The sequence below is a fragment of the Vulpes vulpes genome, chromosome 13 (genome assembly GCF_048418805.1).
Source record: "Vulpes vulpes isolate BD-2025 chromosome 13, VulVul3, whole genome shotgun sequence".
Lineage (NCBI taxonomy): Eukaryota > Metazoa > Chordata > Mammalia > Carnivora > Canidae > Vulpes > Vulpes vulpes.
In genome coordinates, this window is record NC_132792.1 from 81515061 (window position 1) to 81533388 (window position 18328).

General features: G+C 43.9%; 1 protein-coding gene across 1 annotated transcript in view; it reads right to left on the reverse strand.

Annotated features, from left to right (window-relative positions):
* The window catches only part of MYO5B (myosin VB), a 326731-nt gene that overhangs the window by 155742 nt on the left and 152661 nt on the right, over positions 1–18328 (reverse strand). The window contains exons 3-4 of the mRNA XM_072734804.1: positions 17125–17296; positions 13426–13570 (exon numbers count right to left, since the gene is read on the reverse strand). Coding sequence (XP_072590905.1) covers positions 13426–13570; positions 17125–17296 — 317 coding nt within the window. The remainder of the gene's footprint in view (positions 1–13425; positions 13571–17124; positions 17297–18328) is intronic.

Here is an 18328-nt window from a genome sequence, read left to right on the forward strand (position 1 = left end):
TGCAAGGCCCTGCAATGGGGCGAGCAGGACTGGTTCCAGCACCACCTGGGACATGTAAGGGTGGTGGCCACGCTGCTCGAGGCCTCAGGGCTCAGCAGGGGAAACAAGCAAGCCTGTCCTTCATACATATTTTCCTAGCGGGGAGCCATGACGTAAGGGAGACCAAAAAAAAAAAAAAAAGAAAAGAAAAAGGCTAGAAACTGAAGAATGACATAAATGTGAGAGTTACAAAGATGAAAGATCATTCTGGGCATCTGAGGTGGAGCACTGGGAGGCCGTCCTTAGATGCCTAGGCCTGCCTTGAGCACTGCAGGCTGCTCCATGCTGCTACATTCTCCCCTCACCCCCCTGCTTAGGACCCCTGGTCCAACACGGATCTCACATTCCACCTGCCTCAGAAAGGATGCATGACTCCCACCACCTTCCCGGTTCTTCTTCCACCGGATCTTAAATGCTAAATTTACACAGGGTTTGATCTGCAAACTTTCCTCCTCCCCAGCTGTCTCTCCCAAGAGGACATCAGCCATTCCCATCTATAGGTCAACCCCTTCTCTACTCCATCCACTGGGCCTGACAGCTCGACTTAGATGTCAGGGGAGGCTGGGGTGGGGGATTGTGAAACAGTTCCCAAATAAACTCATTTTCTTCTCCCTTCTACCTTCCCTGGTCTCAGCATACAACCTCCTCCCACATGGTTTCTGAAGCCAGAACCGTAGGGGTCATCTATTCTAGGGAGACAGTAAGCCGAAGTCATCAAAAGCACAATGTTTGGAATCAGGGGCCCAGGCTGACAGCTCCCTGTGGTTTCACTGCCAAACCTGTTTAGTCAGTACTACAGTGATGAGTAATACCTGCACATCCCTGATGATCTCAAGAAACACTCCTTGTTCCCATCATGCATATCAAAGTAGGGACATATTTTTGAGATACAGAAAATGTGCCTTTTTACATTTCGCCTAAACAGTATTCTCCAACTCAAAGCATTAATTTGTCTCAGGAGGATTAGGATTTTTATAGTAAAGGTAAAGACAAAGGGCTGAAGTCCAAGTTTTGACCGTCAAAATAAGATTTCTGAGTTCCTAGCATGGCACCTGTCTTCAAATCCTGCCTGCTAGTTTGGGGAAAGAGATTTTTTATAGTTAAGTTTCCAACTGAAATCAAGAGCCAGGTCTGAGGAATGTGGACACGAGCTTCACCATAAACCATGGACAGAAAGAAGTCAGGATATGAGGCGAAGGAAGTCCCACCTGTTGAGGGGAAACAGGAGAGGCAGACTGGGGAAAGGGCACAAAGGAAGCAAGGGAACCATGCGGTCTTATTCCCAACTTGGGCCTTTTATACACCCCCCCCACCTCCCGGCTTAGGGGACCCTATGGACCAACCTGAAGAGGAGGCCAAGCCTCAAGGGGGAAGTCCAAATTCAGCTCCAGCATCCTTGGTTCAACACCGACAGCACCACTAATATCACTGGAGCAAGCAACCACCGACGCTGCTCACCCACAGGATGGGGCTGAGGGCCAACGGGAAGCAGAATTCACTTGCTGCTTCTCAGTGTTTCAAAACGTCTCCTAGAGGACTTTGAGGGTAAACCAGCTATCCTCAAAGATCCTCAAATGAGAAACCCCATGATGCCTTGTGAAAAGTCATTTTGGTAACTGACTTCTATGGCAATAAAAACATCTTTGATTAGTCCTAAGAACTAACAACTGCGTCAGCAGCCCAACTTACAAAGAAGGAAAAGCTGGGAGCCAGGCACAGACACTACCACTTAGCTCTGTGACCTGGATGGGGCCTAAAACACACCTCCAGCGGCATCACACCAAACCGTGATCATCTGTGACCCTAGCACAGGGGAGAAACACTTCAGTATTTTGGTTGACACATCATCCACCATTACCACAAGAATGTATTAGCAAACATCTATCGATGATTTATGTCCCAGGAGACAGCCATGGCCTCCTCCCCTGGTTGGTCAAGGTCTACACTCCCGCTAACCACAGATGCCACAGTTCACTACATTCTAAGCCTAGAACATATTCAGAAGTCCATCAGAATGAGGAACTGCTGCATGGGGAACGCTGGCCAGACCAGGAGAGTTAGCTGGGAGGACTAAGTGGGCATTCCCCAAGCAGGCTGCTCTGGCAGCTGCTCCAGGAGAGGAGCTCCAAGGTGGGCCTGATGGCAGACAGATGCCCACCCACCTCGAGAAGTTTCCAACTGCAGAATGGCTGCCTCCCGAAGGGACAAGAAGTTCCTGCCTCAGACTGGGTGTCACAACACTAAAGATGCTGAAAAAAGAACCCCCAATAGATTTGACCTCCAATGTCAAAAAAGGAAAGCTTTAGTCATCCTGTGCATTTCATAAACACATACTCTGCAAAATAAAATTTAAGGGGCTCTACAAATTGGGAAATAAAATGAATCAAGTTGTGGCAATGACAACCTCACATGAAAAGAAGAAAAATCTCTACTTTGGATTGTTGCGCTAGAGCTCCGATACATCAGGTAACTACAACCGATCAATATGTACAGTGACAAATGAACAAAGGTCCTAGAGCCCTGCGACCCAGTAGGGAAGGAGGACACCTGGAGTGGGGACATACTGACCCCTAACATCTGGACTGGAGGTTGGTTCTATATGTTCAAACCAACGCAGCTAGATTCTAAATGTTCATGCATCTATAGGAATATGTCCTCCATCATGTCAGCGAGGAAGGTAGAGGAGCAACTACTCTCGGCTGGTAGAGGTGGCTTATCAGAGTCATACCAAGGGTCCCACCCCTACTCTCTCTTGGTGCAAGATACTTTCTGAAAGGACATCTCATAATTCTAAGTATGAAAGTTAATTCCCTAACAAACAAAAGGACATCTTTTTAAAAGGTCATGGATCATGAAGCATTTTATTCTTTATTTCTGGGAATACAGAGAACCTGAATAATTTGTCATTTTTTGGCTATCAGAGCCACTCCCCTGACTTCCAATCTCATTGATCTGTGAATGAGGGCTGGGGCCAGGCAGGCTCAGGAAGCATCTGCTTTAAGCCTGTCCACTGCAGCTCTAAAGGACGTGCTCACAGAGCTTGCCCCTGGGCCTGCCACCTCGCCTGCAGACTTTCCGCAGCAGTCCTCCTGTGACTCTGCTGCTGACACACCAAGTAGGGGTTTCAGTGCCATTCTTGACGCTGCTCCACATGGACAAGCACCTGGAAGTGTTTCATGAATATTAGCATCTGAGCGTTACTGATAACTCAGGCTCTGCAGGCGAGTCCTGGGCCTTCCCGCAGGGTTCTCACAAGCAGCCACGCAGAAGAGGCCCAATATTCACTGCAGCTGGAGGGTCCTCTCGTCCTCTGACAGGCTTTCAAATTCTGTACCTTCTTTCCTTGATCGAAACCCACTTTCAGATCCTTAATTCATGCTGAGATGTCAAGAGCAACCAAGCGGGACTTAACAAGTGGAGAGATTGTAAACCCTTGTGGCAGACCCTTGTGAGCACCAGTTTGAATCCCATAGACTGGATACTCCTCTATTTCACAAGTTTCCTAAACACCAGTGCAAAGACTTTGTTCCTTTCTGAATAACTTAAAAAACAGCTTTGAAAAAACTTTTTTTCTAAAAGGATAATTTTGTTCTACCTTTGAGATTCTGACTCAGGGTAATGGGAGGCAGGGGGGTGGGGGGGCCAGTGGTTCCCTGCAGGACCCTGATACAGAGCTGCTTATAGGAACCTGTGCTTATTCCACCACGTGGGACAGGACTCCACCCAGTCAGATACTAGGACTCCGTTCTACCGCTTTCCATGGTAAAGGGTCTCCCTGAGGTTTTAAGCCAAAGCAACGTCCATTGCTATATACTTATTGCTGACGTAATCAAAGAAAAATCTAGAAAAAAACAAAGAACAAAAACCCCAGTACTCTAACTCAGTCTAGGAAAAGGACACTGGGAATGCTTGGGTGGCTTAGCAGTTTAGCGCCTGCCTTCAGCCCAGGGTGTGATCCTGGAGTCCCAGAATCGAATCCCACATCGGGCTCCTTACATGGAGCCTACTTCTCCTCCCTCTCTCTGTATCTCTGCCTCTGTCTCTCATGAATAAATAAATATTTTTTAAAAAGAAAAGAAAAAGGACACTGATGCAGGACAGCAGTCATGCACTCTCAGTCACGTGTCCAGGATGGGAATGGGCAGCAGTGAGCCAGCCACCTTCTCGTGTCTTCTTCCCTTCATGACACACAGCCAGTGGCAAGGGGACCACTCTTCCTCCATGGATCCAGAACTAGTTTACAGATACTGACTTCAGATGCTGCCCCAGACACTAGACTCCTCCATCTCCTCTGAACATGCACTCTGGTCAGTAAGGAAAACCATGACCATATGTGGTTATGATTTGTTTCTGTTGTCGGCCTGCACCACACAGGCAGTGGTACCTGGCAGGCTGGCACTCAACGGCCTATTAAACCATCACATAATTGTTTGCTTCCTGCAGGATTGTGTACTTCCCGATGCTTCAGCTTCCAAATGGCATCGCCAAAGGGCATCAGTGTCCACCTTCTAACACAAAGGGCTGCTCTTAGCACCCAGAGCCTAATTTCAGTCTCAAGGCAACACTGAAAGTCTTCGGTTCCCTGTGCAAGAGAATCAAGAAGTTGAAACAATGCCACTGAAAAGGTCTACTTCCTCTAGAAAGACTGGCAACCACCCATAAACTTCTGCAATCCTCATTTCAAACATGACTCTGCAAGAAGCAGCCCGAAAGGACTCTTGTGACCACATGGAATGGCCATCACTTGCTCGGCTCTGAAGGTACCATACGGTTGCCTGCAGGTACTCTGTGAAGGGACTCACACTCAGCTTTGAATTCTCCTGTGGCTCTGTTCTTGTCTGGACACTAGGGTAATCCTACCATTATCCCTTTAACTCTCTTCCTCCTCCTTACCTGAAAGGCTACTAGGTTTCCTCGAGAGGCGGGGGAGAGGCTTTTTAATTATGGATTCTCATTTCCACACCAATGCCCTAAAACGCCTTCAAATTCTCTACAAACACTTCATACTTCTAGGAACACAAATCTACCAAGATACCCTCTTTGGACCCGAGCAAGATTTATAAATTAGATTCCTTTCCCCCCCTGAACACAGGCTTGCTGCTCCCAAGGAGCCCATCTCAGGGAAGGCTCCCACCCACGAGAGTGTTTCACTCTCCCCCTGCCATGGGTGGGCCCGCCTGTGCTCCCCCCATCCTGATCCCAGGCAACAGTCATCCTATCTTTCACTATTAGTCACAGTTTGGCAACACAGCAGAGCCAGATGGAAATGCATGTGCTCAATTACCTTGGCTACCTGAGCAAATAAAATTTAACGTGCAGTGTCTCCACTCTTTCAGAAAAATGACATGAACAACTCAAAGGGATCGGACCTGGCTAGCCCAGTAAGATGTCCCAACTCCACCACCAAAGCAAGGAGACTGCACGTCCAGTCTCACTTGGGACCTTAAACATTTTTGAGCCATGAAGGGAAAGGTCTACCCTGTGGCTTTCACGGTGTCCTGAGGACCAGAGTCTGCTCTGTTCTGGAAAACCATCTGCACTAGTCAGGAGGCACTGTCAGAGGAGGAAGGCAGGCTTCTCAGCTACGGCAGGGGGCTTCAGGGCAAACTGACCAAGCCTGGCTTCCGGCTTCATCTGTTTACCATTTCCATGACCTTGGAGGGTTAGTCAACTTCCTCAAGTCTCCATCCTCACCCACATGGTGAGGATTTACTGATCTCACTTGGAAAAATGCATTAATATTTTGATTCTTTCTATTCTTCCTTCAACACCAATTGTATCACCAGCAAATGCTGGTGATGCAAGAATACATCATCACACTGTGCCACAGCATCTCGCTCTAAGTAATTCCCTGTCACTCATTTTATAGAGGTCACTTACAACAGACAAGTTACATCCACAAGAACCTAAGCACTCAGGAGATATTCCCAGCCTCAGAAACATGGATAAAGAAGAGATTATGAAACAGGACCCATTAGGGGAAAATGTTCAACATTCTTCACATTCTACTTTCTTTGTAAGCTCTGAAATGTCTCCGTGCTCCAGGAGAGCATTTCCCAAAGAGTGTCATCAGTCCCTTGAGATAATTCCTGCAAACAGTGTTGTTCTACTCTACGTAGGATTTGTGAACCCAGCCTAATGCATCCCTACCCTGGAGACTCAGAATACATGTCAACCTCACTGCTCTGAGCAGTTCCATGTAAAGTCATCTTGCACTGGATTAATGCAGCATTTCCCAAACTTGTTTGATCATTTTTATCGCTCTGTCAATACCATGCATGCTGTTTTCCCAAAGTTCACCCCAGCCTTCACAGGCCTCCAGTCTGGCCCCAAACTATCCAGTCCATTGCCTCCTCTAGACCCACTCACTATATGTAGGTTAAACTCCTCTGGGTGCTGACCTCCTGTCTTTAATCCTTTGAGATCTAATTCCCAGAACACACAATTCACTATTTTGAAGTATACAATGCAAAGTGTTTTAAGTAAATTTGTTTTCTCGTACATCCATCACCACAATCAATTTTAGAACATTTTCACCTCTTCTCTTCCCTCACCCAAAAAACCCATAAGCAATCACTACCCATTTCACCTCTAACCTCAAGGCCTAGACAAATAATAACCTGCCCTTTCTAGGTTTGCTTGTTTTGGACATTCGTGTAAACAGACTCACACATCTGTGGTCTTGTGTCTGGCTTCTTTCACTCAGTGGATTTGCAAGGTTCATTCATGTGGTAAGCCGGTGTCAGGACTCTGTTCCTATCAAGGCCAAATAGCACTCTACAGATATACCACATTTCATTCATCCATTCATCCATCAGCTGATGGATAGTTTGTTTCACCTTTTGGCCATGAGAAGTGATGCTATTATGATGTCTGTATTTAAGCTTCTCCATGAATAGCTTGTCATTTCTCTCGGGTATGTGTCTAAGAGTGGAAGTGCTGAGTCATGCATTAACTGTGCTTAACCCACCGAGAAACTGCCAAAGCATTTTCTAAAACAGCCACACATTTCACATTCCCACTGGGCAGCCTATGAAGATTTCTAATTTCTCTACATCCTCACCAACACTTGTCATTATGTCTTTGTGATTAGACCTCCCAACAGGAGTGAAGCAGTAGGTCACTGTGGTTCTGTGATCCTGCCCTTGACACCCACTTCTGAGGTAACGATCCCTCTCATTCCAGCCACCCAGATGCCTTCTGCTCACTATGTAGCCTACAAATTTATCAACATCCAGCTTAAATTCTACAGTTTTCTTGGACCACTTGTGACTGTCAAGACTCCAAACTCAATTCAAATGACCCCATGGCATGATTTTTAGTCACACTTCCTGTAGTTACAGGTGTTTTGGCCTACTAGGTCTTCTCTCTCCCATCACATTGTGTGTTCTGTCAGAGTCAGGGAATGTTCTCACATTTCTCAGTGTTCCTTCAGCAAGGAACCTATTGAATAACTGATACCATACAAATGTCTGCAGATGCAATTTTAATGCAGGAGCTGAGGCTGAGGCAGGTAAAACGGAAAGAGTGGGCATTCTGGATGTTGGGATGGGAGGATCTAGAAATAAAGAAGCAGTGGAGATTAGTCTCCTCTCTTATAGGCAAATATGGGTTCTTGTGCAGAGGCTGGAACTCATGAATGTGAGGCTTCATAGGATTTAATTTTTTTTTTTTTTTAAGATTTTACTTATTTGAGAGACAGAGAACAAGAGAGCGAGTGGGAGAGAGCGAGAGCATGCACAAGGGGCAGAAGGACAGGGATAGAGAATCCTAAGCAGGCTCTGTGCTGAGAGTGGATGGAACCTGATGCAGGGCCCAATTTCATGACCCTGAGATCATGACCTGAGCTGAAACCAAGAGTCAGACACTTAACTGAGCCACCCAGGTACCCCTAACCTTTTTCTTCACTGTGAATCTCCATTTACGGTCAAATCTAGCTTTGGTGAATTCAGTAGGGGTTGGGACAGTGACCCATCATTGGCTGTCCTTGTGTTTCCTCCTTCTCTCCTCCAGTGTTGGCAGGACTCTGCAGCAGCTCTCAGGATGCGGATGATGGTCTGCACCTAACACTTTGAACTTTGACAGGATTCCTCCCACCCACTCAGACCATCAAGTTGGAGGGTCCCTGATGCAAGCCACATCAAGAAAGAAAACCTAGGGACATCTGGGTGGCTCAGAGGTTGAGTGTCTGCCTTTGGCTCAGGGCACAATCCTAGAGTCCCAGGATCGAGTCCCACATCAGGCTCCCTGAATGGAGCCTGCTCCTCCCTCTAGCCTGTGTCTCTGCCTCTCTGTCTCTCTCATGAACAAAAAAAAATAATCTTTAAGAAGAAAAGAAAAAAAAGAAAAAAGAAAACAAGAACACCTATATGGTCAAGTAATTGTCAACAAAGCAGGAAAATATCCAATGGAAAAGAGTTTCTTCAACAAATGGTGTTGGGAAAATTGGACAGCCATGTGCGCAAGAATGAAACTGGACCATTCTCTTACACCAGACACAAAGATACACTCAAAATGGCCAAAAGACCTAAATGTGAGACAGGAAACCAGCAGAATCCTAGAAAACACAGGCAGCAACCTCTTTGATCTCAGGCACAGTAACTTCTTACAGGACACATCTATGAAGGCAAGGGAAACAAAAGCAAACATGAACTATTGCGACCTCTTCAAGCTAAAAAGCTTCTGCACAGTGAAGGAAACAGTCAACAAAACTAAAAAGCAGCCTATAGAATGGGAGGAGATATTTACAAAGGACACATCTGATAAAGGGCTAGTATCCAAAAATTTATAACAAACTTATCAAGCTCAATACCCAAAACACAATCCAGTTAAGAAATGGGCAGAAGACATGAATAGATATTTTTCCAAAGATGACATCCAGATGGCGAACAGACACATGAGAAGATGCTTAACATCACTATCAGGGAAATATATATCAAAACCACAATGAGATATGACCTCACACCTGTCAGAATGGCTAAAATGACACCACAGGACACAACAGATGTTGGTGAGGATATGGAGAAAGGAGAACCCTCTTGCACCACTGGTGAAAATGCAAGCTGGTGCAGCCACTCTGGAAAACAGTGTGGAGGGGTTCCTCAAGAAGTTAAAAATAGAGCTACCCCACACATGTAACAAGAAAGTGGTCTGTGGATCAACATTTTAGAAACTACAAATATAGGTTTGAATTAAACACTCAAGTGAGTCTCAAAAAAAAAAAAATAGAGCTACCCTATGACCCAGCAATTGCACTACTAGGTATTTACCCAAAGGATACAAAAATATAGATCCAAAAGGGCACATGTACCATGACATTTATAGCAGCATTATCAACAATCACCAACCACGGAAAGGGCCCAAGTGTCCAATGACTGATGAATGGATAAAGAAGATGTGGTATAAATGCATATGCATATGTATATATACACACACACACACACACACACACACACAAACATCCAAAGGAAAATTACTCAGCCATCAAAAAGAATAAAATTTTGTTATTTGCAATGACATGGATGGAGCTAAACAAACTAAGTCAGAAAGACAAATACCGTGTGATTATGTGATTTTATTCATGTGGAATTTAAGAAACAAAACAGCTGAACATATGTGAAGTGGAATAAAAAAAAAAAGAGGGAAACAAACCTTAAGAGACTCCTAACAATAAAGAACAAACTGAGGGTTGATGGAAGGAGGTGGGTGCAGGATGGGCTAGATGAGCAATGGGCACTAAGGAGGGTGCTTGTTGTGATGAGCACAGGGTGTTATATGGAACTGAAGAATCACTAAATTCCACTCCTAAAACCAATATTACACTAAATAATAACTTACTAGAATTTAAATAAAAACTTGAAAGAAAAAAAAGAAAATCAAATCCCCAGTGAATCGAGAGAAAGAACTGCTGAATCCACAGCCAAGTGAGCCCCAGTCTCCCAAGACTAGAAGTCGTTAACTTTGGTTTCCTACACCCTTTATTACACCAGCTGTTACAGAGATTCAGATGCAAACACAATGTGCTAGGCCACGGCTATGTGAATCACACAATTATTTCAACAACTACTGATGAGTCATGGAAAAGTACAACACACTCTTCAAGTATTGTTAAGTGAATTTGTTCCAACGTCTGGAATTGACAGAGAAGCTCCATACTCAAAATACAGCAAAAACTTTCCTTGCATCTGACCAATGGGTCTTCTCCTTCCCTGTACAACAAAGATTCTGCTGGGGTTTCCAACGCGTCTCTCAGATCAGTAACAGAAACCCTGAGCTGCTGACACCCGGACATTCAAAAATAGCTCTCTCCTATGGCCACTTGTGCTGGTCTTACACTTCTAAAGAACATTCATGAGCAAAAACTGCCTACGAATTTCAGCAAAATTATTTGGCTACACCTTAAGACTCGCTGAGTAAAATGAGTATAAACCGTAAAACAAAACCCTAAAGGAAGCAATTCCTGGTCCAATTTTAACATCCAAGCCCTTTAATTGTCAAATTCATAGCTTTTGGGACACCTGGGTGGCTCAGCAGTTGAGAGTCTGCCTTTGGCTCAGGGCGTGACCCCGGGGTCCTGGGATCGAGTCCTGCATCGGGCTCCCTGCATGGAGCCTGCTTCTCCCTCTGCCTATGTCTCTGGCTCTCTGTCTTTCTCATGGATGAATAAAATCTTAAAAAAAAATTCATAACCCTAGGGTAAGACTGTATCACCACCACCGTGTACCACCATATCCCCTTCTAATGGGTGTGAACAAGGACCCAAGCAAGTGAAATAACCCAAGGGTAGAATAACCATAAATCCAGTTTCAGGCATGGAAGGGAAGAATGGAGGCCTTTAGGTGAGAGAATCTAAGGTGCAGATAAAGCTGGAGACTGGGAGATTTTCAAAACTACAGGGACCATACCAAGCCTTCAGTAAAAACAAAAACAACCCAGCAACTTCTGATACTTCTAAGTGCTGCTGGGTAGGAGAGATGAATGGGATGAAAAACAATGATCAATGACATTCATCAAAAGACAAATCAAAGAACTGCTAGAACTTTTAGCACGGTAGGAAGTCATCAGAACCAACCCACACTCACCTGTGTGTGTGTGTGTGTGTGTGTGTGTGTGTTTTAAAGATTTAGAGAGAGAAAGAGAGCACATGCATGTGCTTGAGTGAGGAGAAGGGCAGAGGGAGATAATCTCTAGCAGACACAGCAGTGAGCAGAGCCTGACTTCCCAACTCATGAGATCATGACCTGAGCCAAAACCAAGAGCTGAGCACTCAAATGACTGAGCCACCCAGGTGCCCCTTCCCTTCTGTTTCAAAATCATAAAGAAACTATCCTCCAGAGGAAGGAAGGTAGTTGAAGACTCAGCTTAAAAGATTCTCCCCAAAGCCTGAGAGCCTGTTCAGACCCCAGGTCTCTCTCCACTGTGCCATATACTTGCCCTCCCACAGTAATACATTAGTGAAGCTATGTACTAAAACCTGAAGCACACTACAACCCATGCTTCTGTCTACATGACCTGATCTTGAACCATGCTTTCGGTCAGGAGGTTTATATCAATAAGTTATCAAGCTAAGTGACTTCTGTTCAAAGCCCTGAAGTAGATTAATACCGTATGTGCTCACTCTTAAGGTATTAGAGACGTCATAGTTGGGGACCATGTTAGCCCCTAGTCTCCTACCACCCTTGGAGAAATAAAATGGTTACAGATCATTTCTATTTGTTGAATTGCTCGTTCTCCAATCATGGCTCATTTTGAAAGTGGTCCATGTATGTCCATTAGGAAGCAGAACTTTCTATATAATGAGTTCTACAGCCAGCAAACAAATCAGTAAACAAGTCTATAGTGCAGCCTCCCTTGGCTTTCATTGGGCTGAAACTTTCATTGGGCTGAAAATTAGACTCTGAAATCCACTGAAACACAGACTGTCTTAAATGGGATTCTCCTCTCATTAAGTTAGCCAAGCAGCCCTCCTCCCTGCAAAGGACTCTCCTAAGTGGTGCTGCTCACTCCATAAGCTGTTCTTTGGAAATGGCAAGATTAGATTTAGTTGAAAAGATCCAGCATGTTAGTGTTAACGGGAATATGCATTTCTGCCAAAATTTTGGTGAAACTATCTTTCCCCACCTTACATCTGAAGAGTTCAAGACCATCATCAGTGTGGTGATTAGTTTTATGTGCCAACTTAGCAAGGCCAAAGTACCAGACATTTGGTCATGCACTAGTCATGACAGTACTGGTAAAGATGTATTTTAGATGAGATAAGCATTTCAATCAGTAGACTTTAAAAAAAAAAAAAAACTCATTACCCTTCATAATATGGGTGGGCCTCAACCAATCAGATGAATGTCCCAAGAGGGGGGAAAAAATGACCTTCCCCCAAGAGAGAAGCATGACAACAGACTAGCCTCAGACTTGAAATACAACATCAACTCTTCGTGGGTCTCCAGTCTGACAGCCTACCCTGATTTTGGACTTGCCAAGCCTCCACAACTATATGAGACCGTTCCTTAAAAGAACCCCACCTGGGCTCCCCAAACACATACACAATTCCTCCCTCCCCCTGCTACTGGTTCTATTTCCCTGCAGAACCCTAATATAATCTCCTAGCCCATTTTCCAATGAAACAGAACTGTACACCCATCTGTCAGGGCTAGCAAAAAACAAAACCACCCTGCAAAACTGAGGGGATTTATTTAAGTCCCTAAAGAACTCTTAAACCAAACAAAAAACCTAAAGCCACTATGCATAACTACTATTTTGAAATTCCTATTTCAAATGCCTCATCTATCTCGGGAAGTTATCAGAATCCTGGTTCTTTCAAAGGGAGCAACAAGCCTTGGGATCTATGAAATGAACGGTGATACTAGAAAATCAATTTTTTACATCAGGAAGGGAGGAAAGAAATCCAAAAGGCAGTCAAGGAGAGAGGAAATCAAAGGCATTCATTTATTTCATTTCTCAGAAAACAAACGGTCTTAGAAGCCACTGTTTGGGGCAGCCAAGGTGACTTAGCGGTTTAGCACCGCCTTCAGCCCAGGGCCTGATCCTGGAGACCTGGGATGGAGTCCCACATCAGCCTCCTTGCATGGAGCCTGCTTCTCCTTCTGCCTGTGTCTCTGCCTCTCTCTGCATCTCTCATGAAATTTAAAAAAAAAAAAAAAAAAGGCAGTAGCCACTGTTCTTCAAACATAGGTTCAGGTTCACAAGAACAAGATGAATGTGAGAGGAAATGCAGAAGAAATAGAACCTGGGCTAGTTCTATTCCCATTACCTTTACTCAACCCCAGAATCACCACTCAACCACTGCGCAAAAGCAGCCAAGGAAGGTTGAAACTTCCCTTTCTGCCCTCTGACTACACAAAAAGACTTCCAGGCTGAGGTTACTCTTACCTGGCCATCTGTTTGTAGGCTTCTTCTGCCACAGCAAAGATGTGGGGGTCCATGTCCCCCATGTTTTGGCCACTGTAGGCATAGATGACATCTTGACCATAGATTGGCAACTGTTCATATGGATTAATGGCAACGAGCACGATACCTGCAAACAGATAACATAGTCAGATTCCGACCGCAAGATGGCCACCTGGCATCACCTTTTCAAGGCCCTTGTTTATATAAATCAAAACTAAACAAAGTGAAACTAAATCAAGACTTGACTTGATAGCGCTAGGCTCCCGTAGAAAAAAGAAAGCCAGGCCTCTAAATACCCTAGAGCGTGGAATAGGTACATGTACCCAAATGCTCAACAGATTACATTCAAAATACATGTAAAACGTTGCACAATCCAATCTTGTCTCAGCCAGTTATTAACTGTGGGACTCTGGCAAATTACTTAACCTCTAAGTGCCGCAGTTTCCTGGACTATAAAATCAGGAATAGTAATTACCTTTACCTGCTTGTCTTGAAGATAATGATTAATGAAGAACTCTTAGACTATCATTTTACATAGTAAGCACTGAGTGTTAGGTTTTTATTAGCTCACATCACTTTATACCATGTATTCTCTTTTACTTTTTTAAAGAAAATTTTGTATCCTCAAAAGTATACATCACAACGATGGGCTCAATAAATACATGTTGAAGAGTCAGCAAATCATCTGCCCTTTCAGAACTGTTATGGAGGGCAAGGTTAATATTTGAGAATGTAAAGAGAAAAATGAATTTCAATCTTCCAATAAATTCATGCCTTTTTGTTTCCCCTAAGAGCACATTCTGGATCTCAAGAGAACCACTGATAAGGGTACAAAAAAAAAGAAAAAAGAAAAAGAGGTGTGCGTTTTGCCAGTCACATGGGGATGAGGAAACAGGAATGCAAAGGTCATTGCCAAGATGGAAGATATTTTAAACAGTGTTCCCCTCGGTGTTTGAAAAGGTACACAAGTCAGGAAAATAAGAGAAACCACAAAATGGGAAAAATATTTGCAAAAAACATATCTGATAAAGGACTAATTTGCAAAATACATGAAAAGAACTCTTAAAACTCAACACTAAGAGATGGTTCATTTTAACCACCTAATTGAAAAACGGGCAAAAGATCTAGACAGACACCTCCCCTAAGATCAACAGATGGGTACCAAGCACATCATATATCAGGGAAGTACAAATTAACACCGTAAGGAGATACCACCAAACACCTATTAAAATGGCCAAAACCCAGGACACAGACAACACCAAATGATGGTGAGGATGTGGAACAATGGAAAGTTTCCATCGCTGGTGGAACGCAAAATGGTATAGCCACTTGGGCAGTTTCTTACAAAACATACACTTCCCATAGGATTCGGTTTCACACTCCTTAGTATTTATCCAGAGAGGCTGAAACCTTATATCCACACTAACACCTGCACATGGATGTTCACAGCAGTTTTGACAACTGCCAAAACTCAGAAGCAACTAAAAAGGTCCCTTAATATGTGAATCAAACTGTGATACATGCAGATAATGGAATGTCAGTGTTATAAAAAGTGGCTTATCAAGGTATGAAAAGATATGGCGGAAACTTAAATGTATATGGCTACATGGGAGAAGCCAATCTGGAAAGGCTGTATGATCCCAAACTCTATGATAGTCCATGAAAGGTAAAATGACAAAGACAGTAGAAAAAAATCAGTGGTTGCCAGGGCCCGGGGGGAGGGAGGAATGCCTACAAAGAGCCAAGGGGACGTGAAGGCCATGAAACCACTCTTAGGGTACCACAAGGGCAGATACATGTCATTACACATTTTTCAAACCCATAGAACATGCAGCACCAAGACTGAGCCCTAATGGAAACTAGAGATTCTGGTGGTGTGTTACTATAGGTTTGCCAATTTTAACAAACGTACCACTCTTGAACAGAATGTTAATAGGTAAGGCTGAGCATGTGTGGGCAAAGGGGGTGTCATATGGGAGAGCTCTATCTTCCATTCAATTTTGTTGTGAACCTAAGTAAAGTTGTTTTAAAACAAAGTCTATTTAAAAGGGGAAAAAATAGTCTGGAATACTTGGAATAATCTGGTTTATTACATTTCAGGCTAAGGGAGGGAAAGGACACCTACCAAGTCTTCAAATGGAAGCTTGCCTGAAAAGACAACCTGGCCCAAAAAAGAAGTCTTCAAACTCTGATTAATCCCACCTAAGGTTAATGACTGGGGAGAAGTCTGTTAAAAACAGCTTCACGTGCTGTGCTGGCTGAGAGTTGCATAAAAGCCTAATTCCTATAGCGTTCAATTTTAGATATTCTAAGGTCACACATTTCCTGAAATGTCTCAGCCACTTCCAGAGCAGAAAGGAATGCTTCCTGATGACTCCGTACTCTGTGCTATGTTGGTCACTCTGAACAGCTGAAGCCAGAAGAGCCAAGGTGCATTTAGAGAAATATGTACAGACAGCAGGACCTCTTTCTGAAGGTGTGACTTCAAAAAGTGAAGCTCATGGTGGTTTATTCCTTTCTCCCAAAAAGGGAGATTTTTCAAAAAAAAATTTTTTTTTGAAAAAGCCCAACTTATTCAAGCCTCTGATAACTGATGGTCTTTTTCAAATAAAATTCCCACTAGTAATTGAGTTGAAGGAGTTTTTAGGAAAGGACTTCTCAAGCACTGAAGTCTAGTAGAAAAGCTCACTGGAACTTAGCAGCCAGCCAACCAACTCCAAACCAAAATAGAATATCACAGTGAAAAGAACTCTGGTCCTGAGGCCTCTCTTGTGATCACAGATAAGACCAAGGCTCTGAAGCAAGACAGGCACAATTCCCACAAAGCAGCCCACGGCCTGACTGCTCAGCCAGATTCTGAAATGGTTTGCTCCTCAGACAATGATTTATAGGGTTCTGGTTTTCACTGTAGCATTTCATACTCAAAAACAGAATGAGGGAAATTGAGAAGTTTCAAGAAAAACAAAAACAAAATTTCAGGACTTTTTAATTAATTTTTTAAAAAGATTTTATTTATTTATTTATTTATTCGTGAGAGACAGAAAAGACAGAGACAGAGACAGAGACTGATGCACAGAGACACCGGCAGAGGGAGAAGCAGGATCCATGCAGCCCAATGCGGGACTGGATCCTGGGACTCCAGGACCATGCCCTGGGCTGAAGGCAGGCACTAAACCATTGAGCCACCCAGGGATCCCCAGGACTTTTTAATTTAAAATATGTTTTCTGCTCATGTATTGGACAAATATTTATCATGCCCCATGTTTGTGCAGGCAAGGGAGAGCACCAGACAAAGACAGCACTTTCTTGGGTTCACAACAGAACCAGCCAGGCATCCATTTCCAGAAGCATGCTCGGTGAGAGGGGCAGATGCCCAAGCTAGGACCCTGGGCTGCGCTTATTGCTCTCCTGCAGACCCCAGGACTGTGCCCAAACCAGCCAGGACACATGGCATGCTCCACTTCTGTCCTGGTTGAGCTGAGATTAACACCCATCAGCCCACAGAGATGGAGGGCAGCCTAATTAAGCCACATTCTCTAATTGCAAACCTTTCAAGGGTCTCAGATGAGAGGTACTCAGAAGAATGCTAGTAGGATTCCTAACCATTAGAGTTCAGCGTGTCAAGTCTGAAGATTTTAAGTACTTTCAAACACATGCAGCCCATAGACACACACCACTTACCACAGTAAGTGTAGATATGATTCGACTCCAAGAAACGGACCTTTAAATTATGCAAAACTGCAGGCTCATGTAGGTAACTAAGGGCAGTTAGGTCATTTTCTCCCACCAAAATATCTGGATTCCGCAAAAAAGGCAGCTGGTTGCTTTGGACATCGATGGGGTATTCCCGAATCTAAAGAAAGGCAAGTAATAGACACAAAAAGGCAGAATTATGAACCATTTCGCCTGTATTCAACGTCCTGTCGTGTTGGCAAGAATCACCGCCCTCATAAGATTGTGAGTGATGAAGACCAATAACCTGTTTTAAAGAAGGGCCAAACAAAAACACTTGTGTTGCCCCGAGTGACCAGCCCAGATGGAAAACTTGCCTGTGACAACATCCCAGTGTATCGCCATCACATGAGTGAGGGGCCGAGAGATTCAGGAAGCACAACGAGGTTTAACGACGTGTTCTGCTGGTGGGTCTTTGAATCTGGTGGCAGTGGGAGTACCGCGCCTTCTCCCATGCAGCAAACCTCCTTTGCCCCCATTTAAAGCTGTTGCTTTCTTCCTCTGCCCTCATCAACCCACCCATTCACTTTTTATTGGAATCGCCTTGCAACTGACTGCTTCACATAAATGCCCTAAGCTGTACAGATTCTTCAGCAAGTGGACTACATGCTACTGGAGGGAAATTATTTTACTTTGACCTAACATGTAACAGAAGGTGGTGTTACATGTGTGTGTGTAATCAGGAAGAGTTGGCTGCAAGGTGTGATCCTCATATCCTTAGCATGACACTTGGACATGAGTACTCAAAAGATGTTTATAGACAGGGTATGTTCATAACCGACTCATGTATATACATATCAATGTATAAAAAGATGATGCTCTTTTGTATATAAATTGTAAACCATAGCCCAAATTTTCCTATGTTTTATTTAAGTTTTACAGTGTTCTTTAAAATCCAGGAGCTTGCAAAAACAGTTTCCCAAACACTACTCCTGGCAGCAGTGTGCCACTACTTATGTGTGGGAGTCTGAGGTGAGGCCCAAGAGTCTGAAATTTTTAAATACCCACAAGTAGTTATGCAACAGGTGGTCTCTAGATATTTTAAGAACCACTATTCTAGGCACGCCTTTCAGGAAATTCTATGGGCATAGCATCAATTTACTGGAATAACAGTTTAAGAAAAAAAAAACATGAATATCAACTTTCTCTCCTA